Raw genomic sequence first — 21,014 nt, forward strand, 5'->3', positions numbered from 1 at the left:
TGAGGTGATGGTGCACGACATTTTGGGTGAGGTTGGGAAGATTCGAGGTCCCTCAGTATAGAAGTATATATGCGGGTGGGTCCTTTCCAGCTTGAGTTACGCGGAGTGGTCATACGGGGCTTTTGAGACTCATCGAGATTTCTGTTGAGGTGATGGTGCACGACATTTTGGGTGAGGTTGGGAAGATTCGAGGTCCCTCAGTATAGAAGTATATATGCGGGTGGGTCCTTTCCAGCTTGAGTTACGTGGTGTGGTCATACGGGGCTTTTGAGACTTATTGAGATTTTGATTTTTTGAGACACTTTTTCTAGTACGTTTTAGTAGTCCGTTTCTTCACATGGTGTCAGGTTTCCACTTGGGAAATAAAAAAAAAGTCCTTTCTGTCAAGGTGGTGGTGCACAACGTTTTTGGTGAGGTTGGTCTCTGGGTGTGTGGATTTTCTTTCTGTCCTTTCACGTTCCCCTAGATTTTTAGAAGGTTCGATTTATTAAATAAGGCTGCGTGCATGTGTAGTCGTTTCTTAGCCTGAGGGTGGGTTTAGGTGGAGGTTGGGGTGTTAGGGTTTTTATGAGGAGCATCGTGATAATAGTAATACTAAAATATGTATTGTTTGTATATTTAGTTCTGTTTGTTTTTTTATTTCTTTTATATATAACGTTTGTTTTTGGATCTACATATGTCAGGATGTCACTGTCTATTTCTCCATGGAGGAGTGGGAGTATTTAGAAGGACACAAGGATCTCTACAAGGACGTCATGATGGACAATCAGCCGCCCCTCACATCACCGGGTAAGAGGAGACTTTATTGTAAAGGAGAGAGCAGTACGGAGGCTCCACCTAGATCCCCCATCATCTGATAAACACATAGAAACAATGTATTCAGTCAGTGTGTGTGTTTCCTACAGATGGATCCAGTAATGGGAACCCACCAGAGAGATGTCCCCGTCCTCTGTATTCCCGGGAAGGTCACACCATCCCCCACCATCATCAGGTAGGTGACTCCATATCGTATGTGTGTACATTATTAGTGCTAGCCGGTTGCTTAACCTCTTCCAGCCCGAGGATGTCATATGAGGTCCTGGACTTTGAGTGGGGATATCTGAATGATGGGTGACGATCATCTTTTTCATCCGGTGATTCTGTGCACCGTAAGAACAATCATAGCGGCAGTTCAGCCACTCGATCGTTCTTACAGACGGTGGAAGGGTACAGCCCCCTCCTCCCGCCCCCCCCTTCGGTGCTTCATAAAAAAATTAACTGTCTCAGCCTTTCTAGCCAAGTCCCCAGCTTGGTTTACATCCACCGACCCCGGACGTGACGTCATTGTGTCGCGCCCCCCCCCCCCCCCCCCCCCGGCCTCCGAGGGTCATAGAGATGGACTGGAGAGCATCTGGTCACCAGAAATCTCTACAATCAACTTCCGGCGAGGATCGATTCATTCTCCGGGCTCGCCAATCGTACATGTGCCGTAGACAGCCGTGACTGTCTTTTAGTAAATATCTCCTAAACCGTGTAGGTTTAGGAGATATTTCTTGGACCTACAGGTAAGCCTTAATCTAGGCTTGCCTGTAGGTCAAAGTGGTTTGTAAGGGTTTACAACCACTTTAAGAGTTCCCTTTCACACCAGGGAGTTTTGCAGGCGCTACAGCGTTAGAAATAGCGCCTGCAATCCGCCGTAAAAAAGCTGCACCATTGTCTGTAGTGTGAAAGCCCCGAGGGCTTTCACACTACAGCGGTGCGTTGGCAGGACGTCAGGGAAAAGTCTTGCCAGCAGCTTCTTTGGAGCGGTGGAGGAGCGGTAAACACAACAATGAAATCAATGGGGCAGCGCTGTAATACCGCCGGCAAAACGCTGCTATTGCGGCGTATTGCCGGCGGTTTTAACCCTTTCTCGGCTGCTAGCGGGAGGGTAAAAGCGCCTTGCTAGCGGCCGAAATGCACCGCAAACCCGGCAGTAAAACGCCGCTAAAAATAGCAGCGTTTTACCGCCCACGCTATAGGCGGTGTGGTGTGAAAGGGGTCTTAGTAAATTTTCTAGCACAAAAATTATGATTTTTTTACATGTAGGAGGGGAGTGCCAAAATAGGCCCGGTGTTGTGTCGAATACTGTCCCCCGTCGGATAGTGCCCGCCCTGTACTGCGCTTGAGGAATACGGAGGACAAGGAGACGCCAAAGGTCTCCGAAGAAGAACGGCGATTGCGCACTGAGTCCAGGTTCAAGCCCCACCATCCAAGCGGACACAGAGTTAAGCCGCGTACACACGGGCGGACTGTCTGGCCAACTTAGTCCGCCGAAACACATTTCAGCGGACAGTCCGCTCGTGTGTGGGCTTCAGCGGACTTTTTCAGCGTGCAGTCTGGCGGACTAAGTATTTCGGAATTTCCGTAATATTGTCCGTCAGACTTTGGTTTCAGTGGACAGTCCGCTCGTGAGTAGGCTAGTTGGACGGACTAGGAATGGCGCATGCTCAGAAAGGATTTACACGGCGAAAGGTTGCATTGCTGTGTATTGGACTTCCTATTTCTAGTCCCGTCGTACGTGCTGTACACGTCATCGCGCAAACTTTCGGCGGACTGTTTTGCATCCGTGTGTGGTCAAGTCCGTTCATTCGAAAGTAGGACGGACTGTCCGTCGGATTGTCTGACGGACTAAGTTGGCCATACAGTCCGCCCGTGTGTACGCGGCTTTAGAATAAAAAATTGGCGAGCGAAGCGAGGCCGTGCCCAAAGCGTGGCGAGCGAAGCGAGGCCGTGCCCAAAGCGTGGCGAGCGAAGCGAGGCCGTGCCCGAAGCGCGGCGAGCAAAGCGAGTCCGCGAGGGGCCCTGTTACTAAATGCTACCGTATGTCCACTTGCACGGTGGGGCTTGAACCCCGACTCAGGGCAGAAGGCACTAGCAAGTGCGCAGGCGCCGTTCATCTTCTGAGACTTTCGGAGTCTCCTTGCCCTCCTTACTGCGGAAGCGCTGCGCCTGCGCAGTACGGGGCGGACACTATCCGATGGGGGGGACAGTTTTTGGCAGAACACCGGTATGGAAGTCGTTAAAGTTAGGGTGGTAGTTGCACGTACAGTTGATTTGGCCATACCATATGAGATTATAGTAGTTTTAGTAGTTTCTATCAGTTGGTGCTTATAGTAGTTTCTATCAGTTGGTGCTCAAATTTGAAGTTGTCGTTGTTTCCACCATTCTGCTTGTTTAGGATGAAGAACGGATGTATATGGAGGTTAAAGAGGAAGAAACAAAAGAGGTCTACGAGACGCATCTTCAGCATTCCACAGAGGAGGTTGGGATGAAGACACCGGTTAAACTGGAGGGATCCCTAGATATCATCATAGGTGAGTAATAAACGTTAAATACAAAAATGATAAAGAAGTACCGTGACAATACGAGTATTATTTATGGTACCTTCACCCCGTCAGTGTGCATAGATAGGAAGGGAAGAGGCTATGTTGGATGATGAATGGTGCCGTATATATCAACCGATGCGGAGCAGCCAGAAGTAAAATATTTAACCACTTCCAGACCAGCTGCCGCAGTTTTAGTGCGTAAGGTTGGCTCGGCTGGGCAAATCGACGTTGCCTTACCTTTTTTGGCCACTAGGGGCGCACACCCCCAGCATCCGACGCTATGGCCGCCGGGCACCCGCGGTCGCTAGTGACAGAGCGAGAACCAGGATCAGGGGAGTAGAGTCCAATTCGTCCGCTGCAATATCGTTCATACTAAGACAGATCTTGCGTTCATACTTATGCCCCGTACACGCGGGCCGGAAATTCCGACGGAAAAAGTCCGATCGGATTATGTTGTCGGAAAATCCGATCCTGTGTGGGCTCTATCGGACTTTTTTTGTGTCAGAAAAAGTTTGAGATCTGGATCTAAAATTTTCCGACAACAAAATCTGATCGGACTGTTTCCGATCGCGTGTAGAGAATTCCCGACGCGCAAAGTGCCACGCATGCTCAGAAAAAAATTGGAGACGAAAGCTATTGGCTACTGGCCTCCACGTAGTCCCGTCGTACGTTTTGTACGTCGCCTCGTTCCGAACTATCGGATTTTACGACAACTTTGTGCGCCCGTGTGTATGCAAGACTAGTTTCAGAAAAAATCTGAGGAATTTTGTTGTCGGGACGTCCGACTGTGCGTACAGGGCATAAGTGTGAGAACCAATCTCTCTCTCCTCCTAGACAGTCCCCTCCCCCCCTACAGTTAGAACACACACTAGGGAACACAGTTAACCCCTTGATCGCCCCCTAGTGTTAACTCCCTTCCTGTTGATCAGGAACAGCGATCTCTCTCCTCCTCCAGTCACTGCATTCCCCCCACAGTTGGAAACACCTCCCAGGGAACACATTTAACCCCCTGATCGCCCCCTAGTGTTAACCCCCTTTCTGTTAATCAGGAACAGTGATCTCTCTCCTCCTCCAGTCTCTACACCCCCCCCCCCCCACAGTTAGAAACACCTCTTAGGGAACACATTTAACCCCTTGATCGCCCCCTAGTGTTAACCCCTTCCTTGCCAGTAACATTCATACTGTAATCTGTGAATTTTTAATCGCGCTGATCGCTGTATAATTGTCAATGGTCCCAAAAATGTGTCAAAAGTGTCCGATATGTCTGCCGCAATATCGCAGTCCAGATAAAAATCGCAGATCACCGCCATTACTAGTAAAAAAAAAAAAAAAAAAATGCTATAAATCTATCCGCTATTTTGTAGACGCTATAACTAATCAACTAACTATCAATCTATGCTTATTGCGATATTTTTGGTAAAAAAAAAATAAAAAATAAATGTAGAAGAATACGTATCGGCCTAAAATGAGGAAATAATGAATTTTTTTTATATATTTTTGGGGGATATTTATTATAGCAAAAAGAAAAGAATATTGCGTTTTTTTTTGTTTTTTTTTCAAAATTTACGCTCTTTTTTTTGGTTATCGCGCAAAAAATAAAAAACGCAGAGGCGATCGAATACCACCAAAAGAAATCTCTATTTGTGGGGGGAAAAGGACGTCAATTTTGTTTGGGTGCCACGTCGCACGTCAGCGGAATAACGCAGTGCCGAATTGCAAAAAGTGCTCTGGTCAGGAAGGGGGTAAATCTTTTCCGGGGCGGAAGTGGGTAATTTTACTATATACTGTGTGTGTGTGTGTATGTGTGTGTGTATGTGTGTATATATATATATATATATATAGAGGCGATTCAGTTCGCATTGTGCGCTATACAAGTATTTCATTGATTCATTCATATATATATATATATAAATATTATTATAGTAAAATATTTTTTAGCAACTTTATTGCTATCACAAGGGATGAACAACATCCCTTGTGATAGTATGGGTCATGACAGGTCCTCTTTATGGAGAGATGTGGGGTCTATTAAACCCCAGATCTCTCGTCTGGCCTCCAAAGCAGCCAATCAGACACAGATCAGTGTGACGGCTGACTCACTTGCCGGTAACAGCCAGGTAAACAGTGAACCGAAACTGGAAGTGACGTCACATGGTGAGAGGAACAGCACCAGTTCCTCTCATTGTGTCCCAGGAACTTAATTCCTCTGGTTGCATCCTTCCCAGGCTCCAATTTCTTGGGGGGAGCCCAGTAAAGGTGGCTGCGGGGGCTCTGGGGGGTGGAACCTTCTTCTGCTTCCTTCAAAAGCAATCCAGCGGCTCCATAACCCCCATCATCTGATAAACACATAGAAACAATGTATTCAGTCAGTGTGTGTGTTTCCTACAGATGGACCCAGTAATGGGAACCCACCAGAGAGATGTCCCCGTCCTCTGTATTCCCGGGATTCCACACAGGAAGATCACACCATCCCCCACCATCATCAGGTAGATGTACCCAGTAATGGGAACCCACCAGAGAGATGTCCCCGTCCTCTGTATTCCCGGGATTCTACACAAGAAGATCACACCATCCCCCACCATCATCAGGTAGGTGGGTAGAAGTAGTCTCAGCCAGCTTATAGGTGCCGACGTTTTTGATGTTACGTTTTTATCCTTCTGTTGGTTTAGCATGAAGAACGGTTGTATATGAAGGTTGAGGTTAAAGAGGAAGAGGAGGAGGTGTGTGTGATGGATTATCAGCATTCTGCGGAGGAAGTCGACAGGATGGCAAAAATTAAACCAGAGGAACCATCTCTAGATATCGTCTCAGGTGAGCATTGAACGTTATATACAGAAGGTGTTCTGGTATATAGATTTATGAATGAGGATCTGTAGACCTTTACATCATCAGGTAAGGACCTCATGATGGAGAATCATCCGGCCCCTCATATAACCGGGTAAAAAGGGCAATATATTTTAAAGCAGAACTAAACCCTCCTATCCTTTTCAGACAAGGAAGTTGCCATCTGTTTGATCTGCAACTGCCCATGAGATCAGTTATGACACCATCTCTTCATCGTCCTAGTTGGTAACCCCTTCCCAGCCAGTGTCATTAGTACAGTCACAGTGTATAGTATTATCACTGATCACTGGAGATGTCCGTGTCAGTCAGTCTCCCCCCCCCCCCCCGTGTCAGATTGGCTGCTACACTATCGTAGCCCCATTATAAGTTGCTGATTGTCATCATTAGTAGTATAAAACGAATAAAAATTCCAGTATATATCCCATAGTGTGTAGACACTATAACTTCCACGCAAATCAATTAATATACACCAGTGGTCTCCAAACTGTGGCCCTGGGGCTCAATGCGACCTTTTACTTGCCTTTATCCGGCACCACCAATGGGGCACCATTTCTCCCACTAACCACTATAACAGGGCACTATTCATTCCAATGACACCAACAACGGGGCACTATTCATTCCAATGATACCAACAACGGGCACTATTCTTTCCAATCGTACCAACAATGGGGCACTATTCATTCCAATGATACCATCAATGGGGCACTATTCATTCCAATGATACCATCAATGGGGCACTATTCATTCCAATGATACCATCAATGGGGCACTATTCATTCCAATGATACCATCAATGGGGCACTATTCATTCCAATGATACCATCAATGGGGCACTATTCATTCCAATGATACCATCAATGGGGCACTATTCATTCCAATGATACCATCAATGGGGCAATATTCATTCCAATGATACCATCAATGGGGCACTATTCATTCCAATGATACCATCAATGGGGCACTATTCATTCCAATGATACCATCAATGGGGCACTATTCATTCCAATGATACCATCAATGGGGCACTATTCATTCCAATGATACCATCAATGGGGCACTATTCATTCCAATGATACCATCAATGGGGCACTATTCATTCCAATGATACCATCAATGGGGCACTATTCATTCCAATGATACCATCAATGGGGCACTATTCATTCCAATGATACCATCAATGGGGCACTATTCATTCCAATGATACCAACAATGGGGCACTATTCCTCCCCCTAATACCAAATGTGGTCATGTTTACTCCCATTGATGCCAGGAACATTTCCACTCCCACTGGACCTAGCCCGGCCCCCCTAAAATATAAAAGAATAAATATAAATAAACTAGCCCTTTGTTTAGAAAGTTTGGAGACTCCTGATATACACTTATTGGATTTTTTAAATGTATTTTTTATCAAAAATATGTAGCAGAATAAATTTTGGCCGAAATTTATGAAGACATTTTATTTTTTACAATTTTTTTTTTTCGTTCTTTTTTTACTGAAGATGTTTTATAGGAAAAAGTAAAACAAATCCAACCAGGGACCAGAGAAGGGAAACAAGGGAGCACAACCAGGGGCCAGAGAGGGGAAACAAGGGAGCACAACCAGGGACCAGAGAGGGAAAACGAGGGAGCACAACCAGGGACCAGAGAGGGAAAACGAGGGAGCACAACCAGGGACCAGAGAGGGGAAACGAGGGAGCACAACCAGGGACCAGAGAGGGAAAACGAGGGAGCACAACCAGGGACCAGAGAGGGGAAACGTGGGAGCACAACCAGGGACCAGAGAGGGGAAACGAGGGAGCACAACCAGGGACCAGAGAGGGGAAACGTGGGAGCACAACCAGGGACCAGAGAGGGGAAACGAGGGAGCACAACCAGGGACCAGAGAGGGGAAACGAGGGAGCACAACCAGGGACCAGAGAGGGAAAACGAGGGAGCACAACCAGGGACCAGAGAGGGGAAACGAGGGAGCACAACCAGGGACCAGAGAGGGGAAACGAGCGAGCACAACCAGGGACCAGAGAGGGGAAACGAGCAAGCACAACCAGGCACCAGACAGGAGAAACAAAGGAGCACAACCAGGGACCAGAGAGGGGAAACAAGGGAGCACAACCAGGGACCAGAGAGGGGAAACGAGGGAGCATAACCAGGGACCAGAGAGGGGAAACGAGGGAGCACAACCAGGGACCAGAGAGGGGAAATGAGCGAGCACAACCAGGGACCAGAGAGGGGAAATGAGCGAGCACAACCAGGGACCAGAGAGGGGAAACGAGCGAGCACAACCAGGCACCAGACAGGAGAAACAAAGGAGCACAACCAGGGACCAGAGAGGGAAAACAAGGGAGCACAACCAGGGACCAGAGAGGGGAAACAAGGGAGCACAACCAGGGACCAGAGAGGGGAAACAAGGGAGCACAACCAGGCACCAGAGAGGGGAAACAAGGGAGCACAACCAGGCACCAGACAGGAGAAACAAAGGAGCACAACCAGGGACCAGACAGGAGAAACAAGGGAGCACAACCAGGGACCAGAGAGGGGAAACAAGGGAGCACAACCAGGGACCAGAGAGGGAAAACAAGGGAGCACAACCAGGGACCAGAGAGGGGAAACAAGGGAGCACAACCAGGGACCAGAGAGGGGAAACAAGGGAGCACAACCAGGGACCAGAGAGGGGAAACAAGGGAGCACAACCAGGGACCAGAGAGGGGAAACAAGGGAGCACAACCAGGGGCCAGAGAGGGGAAACAAGGGAGCACAACCAGGGATCAAACAGGAGAAACAAGGGAGCACAACCAGGGACCAGAGAGGGGAAACAAGGGAGCACAACCAGGGACCAGAGCAACATTTGGGACTTTCTCTTCAGTGGGAGAACCTCAAACGACAGGGAAAGTAGGGATTCACTTTGAAAAGAGAGAGGTTGGTGCCACTGAAATCAGCTAAAACATGTACACTTTATTAATTTAGGAGAAAAACGGCCATAAAATCCAACGGCCATCAGAACTTAATCATGGTTCTAAATATTCACTTTCTCCTGTTTTAGTTAGTTTGACACAGAGGGTCCACTTATGCCGTGTACATACGATCGGACTTTCCGGCGTACTTGGTCCGGCAGACCAGAGTCCGTTGGACAATTTGATCGTGTGTGGGCTCCAGCGGACTTTTTCTTCCCAAAAGTCTGGCGGACCTAGAAATAAGACTGGCTTCAAATTTGTCCGCCGAACTCGGCTTTTAGCGGACAATCCATTCGTCTGTGTGCTAGTCCGACGGACTAAAACTGAGGCTAGGGCAGCTATTGGCTACTGGCTATGAACTTCCTTATTCTACGTCATCACGTTCGAATCCGTCTGACTTTTTGGAGTGATCGTGTGTGGCCAAGTCTGTCAGGCTTGAAAGTCCAGTGGACCTCAGCTGCAAAGTCCGTCTGATTCTCCGCCGGACCAAGTCCGTCAAAGTCCGGTCGTGTGTACGTGGTATAAGATCCCCCATCATCTGATAAACACGTAGAAACAATGTATTCAGTCAGTGTGTGTGTTTCCTACAGATGGATCCAGTAATGGGAGCCCACCAGAGAGATGTCCCCTTCCTCTGTATTCCAGGGATTCCACACAGGAAGATCACACCATCCCTCACCATCATCAGGTAGATGAGTAGAATACAAAAAATTACTCCAAACTATGAGATTATACTCTTTTATATAGTCTCAGCCTACAGGTGCTTATTTTTTTGATGTTATGTTCTATCATATTGTTGTTTTAGCATGAAGAACAGATGTATATAAAAGTTGAAGTTAAGGCGGAAGAAGAGGAAACCTCTGATTATCAGCAATCTACGGAGGAGGTCGGAATGATAGTGATAATTAAAGGGGAGGAACCTTCTCTAGATGTCAACAGAGGTGGGTAATGAATACTTGACACAGAAAATGTTTTGGGTACACTGGTTGTATTGGTGATTGAGGCTCTGTAGACCTTCACATAATCGGGTAAGATGATCTCTACAAGGACGTCATGATGGACAATCAGGCGCCCCTCACATCACCGGGTAAGAGGAGACTTTATTGTAAAGGAGAGAGCAGTATGGAGGATCCATCTAGATCCCTTATTAATGAGCTGGGGATCTGCTGAACAGGGGTACTAATGAGCTGGGGATCAGCAGAGCTGGGGGTTACTACTGAGGGGGGAATCTGCAGAGCTGGGGATCCCCCTAGATTTCCCATTATCTGATAAACACATTGGAGTTGATCTACTAAAACTGAAGAGTGCAGAATCTGGTGCAGCTGTGCATTGTAGCCAATAAACTTCTAAGGCCGCGTACACACGGGCGGACTGTTCGCCCAACCTTGTCCGCTGAACAGTGTTTGGGCGGACAGTCCGCTCGTGTGTAGGCTTTCAGCGGACAGTTGGACGGACAAAGTCTTTCGGAAATTCCGAAAAACTGTCCGCTGAAACTGTGTTTGAGCGAACAGTCCGCCCGTGTGTGGGCCTGTCCGCTGTACTTTCGAAATGAGCGGACTGTTCCCGCTCGGAAAGTCCGCCCATTTCGAGCGCGTGTACAGGTAGGCGGGGCCCGCGAAGGAGACGTCGCGGGCTCCGCCGCCTGGAATGGGCTTAAAGGGGAACCCCAACGCCGAAAAAAATCGGCGTGGGGGTTCCCCCCAAGTCCACACCAGACCCTTGTCCGAGCACGCTACCCGGCCGGCCAGGAAAGGGGGGCGAGCGAGCGCGCCCCCCCTCCTGAGCCGTACCAGGCCGCGTGCCCTCAACATGGGGGGGTGCCTTGGGGAAGGGGGGGCCGCGCGGCCCCCCCACCCCAAAGCACCTTGTCCCCATGTTGATGAGGACAAGGGCCTCTTCCCGACAACCCTGGCCGTTGGTTGTCGGGGTCTGCGGGCGGGGGGCTTACCGGCCCCCCACCCTATGTGAATGAGTATGGGGTACAATGTACCCCTACCCATTCACCTGTGAAATAAAGTACAAAAAAAAACACAACACATGGAAAAAGTATTTTATTGCACAGCTCCGGGGGTCTTCCGTCTTCGGGGGTCTTCTCGCCGGACTCCTCCGCTATGTGTGTGTAGCTCTTTTGCTAGCGGAGGAGTCCGGCTTTCTTCCTCCCCGCCGCCGGCCTCTTCTCCCGACTTCGGGGGTCTTGTCCCCCTCTTCGGTTCTTCTGCCGGGCCACCGCGCCTGGTCCGGTGGCCCGGTCTTCTGTCGCCGTCTTCCGTTCTTCTGTCGCCGCCTTCGGTTCTTCTGCCGGGCCACCGCGCCTTCTTGTAGCTCTTTTACAGGCGGTGGCCCGGTCTTCTGTCGCCGCTGTCGCCGCCGCCGCCGCCTTCCGTTCTTGTTCTTCTTCTTGTTCTTCTTCTTCTTCTCCTGGAGATGTTGACTCGACGAGCTCTCCGGCCGGAATGCCAGAGCCGCGCTGTGCGGTCACTTATATAGTGACAATGGGGCGGTGTCACATGGTATATGTCACATGGGTTGGTCACATGGTGACCCCGCCCCCTTACGATGTCATAGTCCCCATGTGACATCAACCCATGTGACCAACCCATGTGACATATACCATGTGACACCGCCCCATTGTCACTATATAAGTGGCAGCGGAGCGTGTCCCTGGCATTCCGGCCGGAGAGCTCGTCGAGTCAACATCTCCAGGAGAAGAAGAAGAAGAACAAGAAGAAGAACAAGAACGGAAGGCGGCGGCGGCGACGACGACAGCGGCGACAGAAGACCGGGCCACCGCCTGTAAAAGAGCTACAAGAAGGCGCGGTGGCCCGGCAGAAGAACCGAAGGCGGCGACAGAAGAACGGAAGACGGCGACAGAAGACCGGGCCACCGGACCAGGCGCGGTGGCCCGGCAGAAGAACCGAAGAGGGGGACAAGACCCCCGAAGTCGGGAGAAGAGGCCGGCGGCGGGGAGGAAGAAAGCCGGACTCCTCCGCTAGTAAAAGAGCTACACACACATAGCGGAGGAGTCCGGCGAGAAGACCCCCGAAGACGGAAGACCCCCGGAGCTGTGCAATAAAATATTTTTTCCCTGTGTTGTGTTTTTTTTTGTACTTTATTTCACAGGTGAATGGGTAGGGGTACATTGTACCCCATACTCATTCACATAGGGTGGGGGGCCGGTATCCGGGGGCCCCCTTCTTAAAGGGGGCTCCCGGATTCCGATAAGCCCCCCGCCCGCAGACCCCGACAACCAACGGCCAGGGTTGTCGGGAAGAGGCCCTTGTCCTCATCAACATGGGGACAAGGTGCTTTGGGGTGGGGGGGCCGCGCGGCCCCCCCTTCCCCAAGGCACCCCCCATGTTGAGGGCACGCGGCCTGGTACGGCTCAGGAGGGGGGGCGCGCTCGCTCGTCCCCCTTTCCTGGCCGGCCGGGTAGCGTGCTCGGACAAGGGTCTGGTGTGGACTTGGGGGGAACCCCCACGCCGATTTTTTTCGGCGTTGGGGTTCCCCTTTAAGCCCATTCCAGGCGGCGGAGCCCACGACGTCTCCTTCGCGGGCCCCGCCTACCTGTACACGCGCTCGAAATGGGCGGATTTGCCTCCTCCTTACGTGGGCGAGTCCGTTCATTTCAAAAGTTGAGCGAACTGTTTGCCCAACCTTGTTCGTCAAACAGTCCGCTCGTGTGTGGGCAAGTCCGCTCATGCAAATTTTGAGCGGACTGTTTGCCGAAACTGTTTGACGAACAAGGTTGGGCAAACAGTCCGCGCGTGTGTACGCGGCCTAACTTCAGCTTTTACCTGCGCCAGTTTCTGTTTCAGAGTGAAGTAGAAGCTATTGCAGGGTCTGCACCTAATTAACAAAGGGAATGTGGTAGTTTTGTAGAAAACTGCCTCAGCCCCCATCAGGCATCACCTGTTGTATAAGATATGAGCTCACATCCCCCTCTCCCTACCCGTGCAGGGATTACACTACACAAGCAAAGCCTACAGTTTTAATGAGCCTCCTCCTCCTCCTCCCTCCCAATCTGACCTGAGTGGGGCTGGGGACAGGCATAGGGATCAGAGCATGCAGCTCCAGCTCTCCTGTTCTCTGTGATGTGTCTGCTCGGTCCACCTTGCCCGCCTTCTCCCTTTAGGCTGGGTTCACACTATCTTCACATGCGGCTCACAGCAGGGGTCCAGTGCATCCTCATTCACAGTTTCAGGTCCGATTTCAGCCCAAATTTTTTGGCTGAGTTCGAACCTGAAACGGACCAAAAGATGCAGAGGGCTCCTGTGCAAATTCGCACCGGAGCAGCAGCAGAGATATGTGATCCGGCTCCATAGAGAGCCAGTCAAATTCTCCTGCTATTGTGAATTGGAACGCGGGGAACCTTATGGGAAACTACACAGGAAACAAGTTACACTGAACACCACCATCATAGTACATTACATTGCTGGGGATGATGTTGGTTGGTAAAACTGGCTTCATTGTTTGTTTTTTTTGTAAAGCTCAAGATACCTGCAGCTGCTCCAGAAATTGCACTTCCAGTAACTGTGTCACGCGTGGAGACCAGTACTAATAGCAGTAGCACCAACCAGCTGAATAAATACACAAGCATGTCACTCTGCTGGATGACGTGTGCTCACCTGACGTTCGGGATCTAAGCACTAAAAGGTGTTCACCAGGGTTCCTGATGGTAGGGATGGGTTTTGCTGTGTGTTAGGACCAGTGTCAGGTACTCACCAGGGGCCAAAATGCTGAGAGCAGCTACCCTTGCAACTGGGTTAACAGTACCCCTGAGGGTGGAACAGCGGGTACAGGGCACGGGTTGCCAGCAGGTGACTTGTATGCAGGAAGTCTTCTGAAGGAAGAGATGCCTGTGCAGATGGCCTTGGGATATACTTGAAGAGAATGCCCGGCAGGGGTTCTAACACCTGACTTGTATGAAGGTCTGGAAGAGGGCTCGTGCAGGATAGACCGGACCAGAAGGTAAGTAGCAAGCCAGTCTGTAAAACAGGTAAGAAAAGTGCAGAAACAGGCCGAGGGTCAAACACAAGTAATCAGTCCAGGAGCCAGCAAGGCTGAGTGCAGAGGATAATCCAGAGGCAGGCAGAGGGTCAAACACAGGTATCAGTCCGGGAGCCAGCAAGGCTAAGTGCAGAAGACAGAGGATATTCCAGAGGCAGGCTGAGAGTCAAACACAGGTTTCAGTCCGAGAGCCAGCAAGGCGAAGAGCAGGAAGTCCGTTAAACAAGCCAGGGGTCAGGTCAGGAGAGAATCGGTGTAGTCTTCAGGCAATCCGGGTCGGAACAGGAAGCAGAGGAACACAGGTGAGCTGAGGAGACAAACCAGCAAAGACACAGAGCAAATGGTTGCCTTTTAAAGGCCTGCCAGAGTGATCAGGTGATGTGCAAACCCGCCGTATCGTGCACCCGTGTGCGCCTTTGCGCTGGTCTACCCCGCAGGCGCACAGGGAAGCACCGACGCTGAAGTCTGTTGATCCTCTGACAACCAGGTTGCTGTCTTCAGGATCGCCCCACCAGGAGGAGAGCAAGCCGGGGTCCAGTAGCAGATATAGCAGGTAGGGATCAGCAGGAGTGTAGTCAATAAACAAGCCAAAAGTCGGTAACAAGTGGTTGCGGGTTGGGATGAAACAGAAGCCTAGTTGAGGAACAAGACGAAGGTCAGTAGTAAAAAGCTGCAGCAGGAATGACGAGAGAGCTAAATATTGGCCCCACCAGGAGGGGAGCAAGCCAGGGTCCAGTAGCAGATATAGCTGGTAGGGATAAGCAGAAGTGTAAACAATAAACAAGCCAAAGGTCGGTAACAAGTGGTTGCAGGTTGAGATGACGCAGAAGCCTAGTTGAGGAACAAGACTAAGTTCAGCAGTGAAAATCTGCAGCAGGAATGATGTGAGCGCAAGTTATTGGCACCACCAGAAGATGAGCAAGCCAGTAGCAAATTATAGTAGGTAGGGATAAGCAGAAGTGTAGTCAATAAACAAGCCAAAAGTCGGTAACAAGTGGTTGCGGATTGGGATGAAGCAGAAGCCTAGTTGAGGAACAAGACAAAGGTCAGTAATGAAAAGCTGCAGCAGGAATGACGAGAGAGCAAAATATTGGCCCCACCAGGAGACGAGCAAGCTGGGGTCCAGTAGCGGATATAGCCGGTAGGGATAAGCAGAAGTGTCAATAAGCAAGCCAAAGGTCGGTAACAAGTGGTTGCTGGCTGAGATGAAGCAGAAGCCTAGTTGAGGAACAAGACGAAGTTCAGTAGTGAAAATTTGCAGCAGGAATGACAAGAGTGCAAGATATTGGCCGAAGAAGAGCACAATAATCTGGCAAACAGGAAGTGTAAAGGCGTGGCTTATTTAAGTTCATGGGAGGAGCAAAGAGTTCAAGGTTCACCTGAAACAAGGCAAGGTTGTTTTAAGAGATCAGACAGGGAGCTGACCAGCATCTCAGGTGGCTCAGTGAAAAGAGACACTGCCAGACCCAGCAGAGATCGCAGGTTCAGACCCGGGTCCTGACAGACTGACAACCTTTGAACCTGCCCTTAGTTCTGAATTGCAGGCTTCATTAAAGTCCATAACTCGTCTCTGTCCATTGCCAAACCATTTAAACAAGCTTACTTTTCCTACTGCAGGCTAATATTGAATGGTAGTTCGTTAAATGTTGTTCATATATGAAGAGTTAAACCCCCTTTTCTTGCACACTCAACCCTCCAACACACCCATATATTACAAAAGAACACATGTATACATCTTTTCTCTTTCCCATGGGTTTTGGGTTCAGTTGCAGGATGTCAGTGGTCCTATTTTCCCAGAAGTGGGTGGATCCAATCTACTACAGAGAGCACAGCCAAGAGATTGCATTGTGCAGCAGTCTCCTGTGAGTTCGGGGCATGATGGTTGAGGAAAGTGGAAACATGGCACTGGACCCCGTAGATTTTGTTTTACTGTTAACAGCTTGCTGACCAGCCGCCGACATTATAATGCAGCAAGGTTGGCACAGCTGCGCGAATTGCCGTAGGTGCTTTAAGAGCAATAGGGGGGGCGTCCCCGCCGCCGGGGGCCGGTGCGCGTGGCCCGGCAGCTGCAATGTCCGCTGGCCACCCGCGATCGCTCCTCAGAGAGCCAGAACGGGGATTTGGCAATGTACACAGACAGGTCCCCGTTCTGTCAGGGGAGGAGAGAGAGAGATCTGCTGTTCCCTAAGTGATCAGGAACAACGATCTCTCTCCTCCTCCAGTCTCTGCACTCTCCCCCCCCACAGTTAGAAACACCTCCCAGGGAACACAGTTGACCCCTTGATCGCCACTTAGTTTTAACCCCTTCCCTGCTAGTGACATTTATACAGTAATCGGTCCTTTTTATAGCACTGATCGCTGTATAAATGTCACTGGTCCCATAAAAGTGTCCGATGTGTCCGCAGCAATGTCGCAGTCCCGCTAAAAATCGCAGATCACTAGTAAAAAAATTATAAAAATTGCATAAATCTATCCCCTATTTTGTAGATGCTATAACTTTTGCGCAAAACAATCAATATACGCTTATTGCGAATTTTATTTTTAATTTTTTTAACAAAAATATGTAGAATACATATCAGCCTAAACTGATAAAGACTTTTTTTTGGGGGGGGGGGGGGGGATTTTTATTATATCAAAAAGTAAAAAAGAATAGTTTTTTTTTTTCAGAATTTTTTTTGTTTATATTACAAAAAATAAAAACCGCAGAGGTGATCAAATACCACCAAAATAATCCTCTATTTCTATTATTATAACAAAAAGTAAAAAAAAAAATTTTTTTTTTTTTTTTTTTTTTAATTGTTAGCTATTTTTTTTTTGTTTATAGCGCAAAAAATAAACACCGCAGAGGTGATCAAAGACCACCATTCTATAATAAAAGAAATAATATTTCTACTATTATAACAAAAAGTAAAAAATATATATATTTTTTTTGTTTATAGCGCAAAAAGTAAACACTGCAGAGGTGATCAAATACCACCAAAAGAAAGCTCTATTTCTAGGGGAAAAAGGACATACATTTTGTATGGGTACATTGTCGCACCACCGCACAATTGTCAATCAAAGCGATGTAGTGCCGTATCTGGTTAATGTTGGTGTAAATAATCTGGTTCCTGGGCAGGTGGCTTCTACACCCCAGAGGATCTCCACTGTCTCTTTGGCTTATAGTGTAATGTAAGAAGGGTTCAAATTTAAGCGCCACGCCACTGCTAAGAGGTACAGATCCAACTTTATTCCGATAAAGGTCAGGAGTACAGACCCAAGAAATATCCGACGCGTTTCGGTGGTCTGCGTGCCCCTTTCATCAGTGCTTGACTCGCAACCAAGTGAACAAACCTGTAACTGGCATACAAGCTGCTGATTAGCTCTGTGCTTTCAACTCGCACTGGAATAAATACCATTGCGTAGGTCCAAACTGGTTTGTTCATTCAGTTGCCAGTTAAGCCCTGATGAAAGGGGCATGCAGACCCCCCCCGAAACACGTTGGTTATTTGTTGATCTGTACTCCTGACCTTAAATGGGATGCAGATGTATCTGGACCTCTTAACAGTGGGGTGCTTAAGTTTTAAACCCTTCTTAGTGCAGGGTGTCAAGGACCCGCCCCCCCTGGGATGACACATCCCAGGGGGGCGGGTCATTGACACCCTGCACTAATGGGAAGTAGTTGAATGACGCTGGCCATTATTCAACCTGAAGGAAAACAATTGCTGGATTGGAGAGAGGAGGGTCCTGGAGGGGAAAGATCTGGAAAGGAAGGGTGAATATTGCACTGATATATTTTTTTTTTCTTTCTTTCTTTTAACCCCTAGGCGCCAAGCGCACGCAAATCTCCCGCCTCTCAGCGGGCGGGCCTTGGCGCCGAGCGGCCGCACATTTGCGTGCAATAGAGCTGTGCCGAGAACGCGCGCTCCGAGGACAGTTTCCGGCGGCTAACGGATCATGTGACAGCCAATCACGGCGGTCACGTGACCATAAGCCCTGCCTCCCGGCATGCTAAACCCCTTAAATGGCTGGCGCTAAGGGGTTAAAGCATCACACACACACAGATAATAAAACATTTATTTGCTGTGAAATCAATCACCACTTCTGTATCTAACTCCTCTTCTGCCATAGATCAAAGGAGCCGCCCCCATCCGCGTCCTTGGCCGTGTTCATATTGCCAGAAGAGCTTTATTCGAGGACAAGATCTTCTAAGACACGAGAGAAGTCACACGGGCGAACGCCCTTTCCAGTGCTCAGAGTGCGGGAAAAGCTTCACTCAAAAGGGGGACCTCCTCAGGCACCAGAAAATCCACACCGGGGAGCGGCCTTTTTCCTGTCCAGAGTGCGGGAAATCCTATGTTCAGAAAGTAAACCTCCTCAAACACCAGAAAACACACATGGACAAAGACCCTTTACCGTGTTCAGAGTGCGGGAAATGCTTTATGGGAAAAGGGGAACTTCTTAGACATCAGCGGAGTCACGCCGGCGTACGTACGTTTACATGCTTGGAGTGCGGGAAAAGTTTCAGCGAGAAAGGAAAACTTATCGTGCACCAGAGAATTCACACCGGGGAGCGCCCCTTTTCGTGCGCAGACTGCGGGAAATGTTTTATTCGGAAGGCAGACCTGGTTTCCCATCAAAGGAGTCACACAGGCGAGCGTCCTTTTCAGTGTACGGAGTGTGGGAAAGGTTTCATTCACAAAGGCGATCTTCTTCGACACCAGAAAATTCACAGCGGGGAGCACCCCTACTCCTGTGCAGAGTGCGGGAAGTCTTACGTTCAGAAAGGACACCTTCTGATACACCAGAGAAGTCACACGGGCGAGCGGCCGTTTTCCTGCCCGGAGTGCGGAAAATGTTTCGCCGATGTAGGACTCCTTCACAGGCATCAGAAAATCCACACGGGCGAGCGTCCGTTTTCCTGTACGGAGTGCGGAAAGAGTTTTAATCAAAAAGGAATCCTTGTTAGACACCAGAGAGTTCACGAGGGCAGGTGACCTTTTTTTTTTTTTTTTTTTTTTAATGTTCACGGTGTGAGAAAAGTTTTGAAAATCAGCCCTGGGTGAATGCCAGAAGAGTCACTCTGGATGAGTCCACATTGGAAACGCTTTGAAATAAAATCTGACTGCTCATCAAAAATGTCACGTCCGCTGACGACACGCGTTTGGTGGGATTTCTTTAGTTGTTTCATCTGTAGAAGAATTGAATGATACAGAAGAGGACATTGTAGTACTTATAAGTCTTTCGTCTCCTTTATTATAATCGTTTATGTATGTTGTCGTATTATTGTAGGAGTTCGTTTTCAGCCTCAAATTAAATATGCTGTTCATCTTTAAGCCTCTGTAAATATTCATCATCCATTAAAATATATGTAAACCCTCGCCTTGTAAAACAACCAATTCAGTTTAAAATAGAAATGAAAGACAAAACATCTGTGTATATATTTAAAAAAAAAAAAAAAAACATAAATACTGTTTTATTTGTTTCTTGTTTTTTTTAGAAGTTAAGGCAAAATCTTTTTTTTTTTTTTTTTTTTTTTTTTTTTGCATTTAAGTGTAAATATGAGACGTGAGGTCTTTTTGACCCCCCCCCCCCCCCCAGATCTCAGATTAAAGAGCTTTTTTTCCTATTACAAGGAATAGGAATAAAAGTGACCCATAATTTAAAGGGACAGTGAAAAAAAATTAAAGTAAAATAAATAAATAAAAATTTAATTTTAAAGCACCCCATCCCCGTGTGCTCAGGCGCAGAAAGCGAACGCATATGTCAGCCGTGCCCGCAAATGTAAGCGGTGTTCAAACCACACATGTGAATTTTAAAGCACGACCTGTTCGGTATCTTTTTACTCTGAGCAACATCATCTTTCACATTATACAAAAAAATTGGGCTAACGTTACATATATATATATTTTTTTTTTATTAATAAAAGTGTCTTTTTTTTCTTTTCCAAAAAAGTGCATTTGAAAGACCGCTGCGCAACTACTGTGTGACATATTGCAACGATCGCCATATAATGTTTGGGGGTTCTAAGTAATTTTCTAGGAAAAAAATACGCATTTTAACTTGTAAGCAACAAGTGTCAGAAAAAAGGGTTAGGCATGAAGGGGTTAAAAACCACATAATAAAGCATTACACAGTCTACACATAGAGCTGTAGCAAAACCCGGAGACAGAGAAGAGGATCCTTCCCAAATGACCTCACAGTGATCTTGCAATTGAAGAAATGAAGCAGATGTATGAGGACCAAGTTAAGGTTGGTGGGGGGTAAGAGGGGGAAGTTTTATTAGTCATTTATAAGAAATACAGATTAGGAGAAAAAGCAGTCCTATGGGCTTTTAACCCCTTATGTATGGGGGGGTGCACCCTGTGCTTGCCAGGGGACCTATGGAGTCTCCACTTTGTGCGCCCTCCCGTTTTTGCTGCTGTCAGGAAGTGCCTGAGGTCCTCTGTCTTGACAGCACTCCTGAATTGAACAAAAAGCTTACGTGTAGCCCCTTCCAGGGTGAGAAACTCAGAATCAAAGCTTGAGAGCTCGCTGTCAATTATTACTGTGGAGGAGGAGAGGCTTTGGTTCTGTGTCTCTTATGTGTGTGGTGCCATTAGCAGTTGCAGGTAAGCACTGCCAAGATAGATGTTGTCAGACACTTCCTGGCAGTAGCCAGAACGGTCAAACTCAGTCACTGGAAAACTACAACTATACCATCCACCGTGGAATGGTCAGGTGAAGTTGACTCCGTGAGGGACCTAGAACATCTGTTATCACATGAAAACGACAGAGAAGTACAATGCAAGAAATCTTGGAGCTTCTGATCTATGTTCCAAATTTGATTGGCTTTCAGGATTGGATCCCAAGATAGATGTTCCCAGACACTTCCTGGCAGTAGCCAGGA

At 48.3% G+C, this 21,014-nt stretch overlaps 2 protein-coding genes across 2 annotated transcripts in view; both read left to right on the forward strand.

The window, feature by feature from the left end:
- The window catches only part of LOC143955392 (uncharacterized), a 49,024-nt gene extending 29,518 nt beyond the window's left edge, over positions 1-19,506 (forward strand). The window contains exons 7-14 of the mRNA XM_077465448.1: positions 561-789; positions 906-991; positions 3,200-3,335; positions 5,736-5,935; positions 6,017-6,158; positions 9,730-9,827; positions 9,945-10,080; positions 18,257-19,506. Coding sequence (XP_077321574.1) covers positions 561-789; positions 906-991; positions 3,200-3,335; positions 5,736-5,935; positions 6,017-6,158; positions 9,730-9,827; positions 9,945-10,080; positions 18,257-19,122 — 1,893 coding nt within the window. The 3' untranslated portion in view covers positions 19,123-19,506. The remainder of the gene's footprint in view (positions 1-560; positions 790-905; positions 992-3,199; positions 3,336-5,735; positions 5,936-6,016; positions 6,159-9,729; positions 9,828-9,944; positions 10,081-18,256) is intronic.
- The window catches only part of LOC143955519 (uncharacterized), a 346,177-nt gene that overhangs the window by 101,343 nt on the left and 223,820 nt on the right, over positions 1-21,014 (forward strand). The gene's annotated exons all lie outside the window — the stretch shown is intronic.

Source organism: Lithobates pipiens, unplaced genomic scaffold, assembly GCF_037356315.1.
Source record: "Lithobates pipiens isolate NorthernLeopardFrog02 unplaced genomic scaffold, aLitPip1_a1.2 Scaffold_35, whole genome shotgun sequence".
Lineage (NCBI taxonomy): Eukaryota > Metazoa > Chordata > Amphibia > Anura > Ranidae > Lithobates > Lithobates pipiens.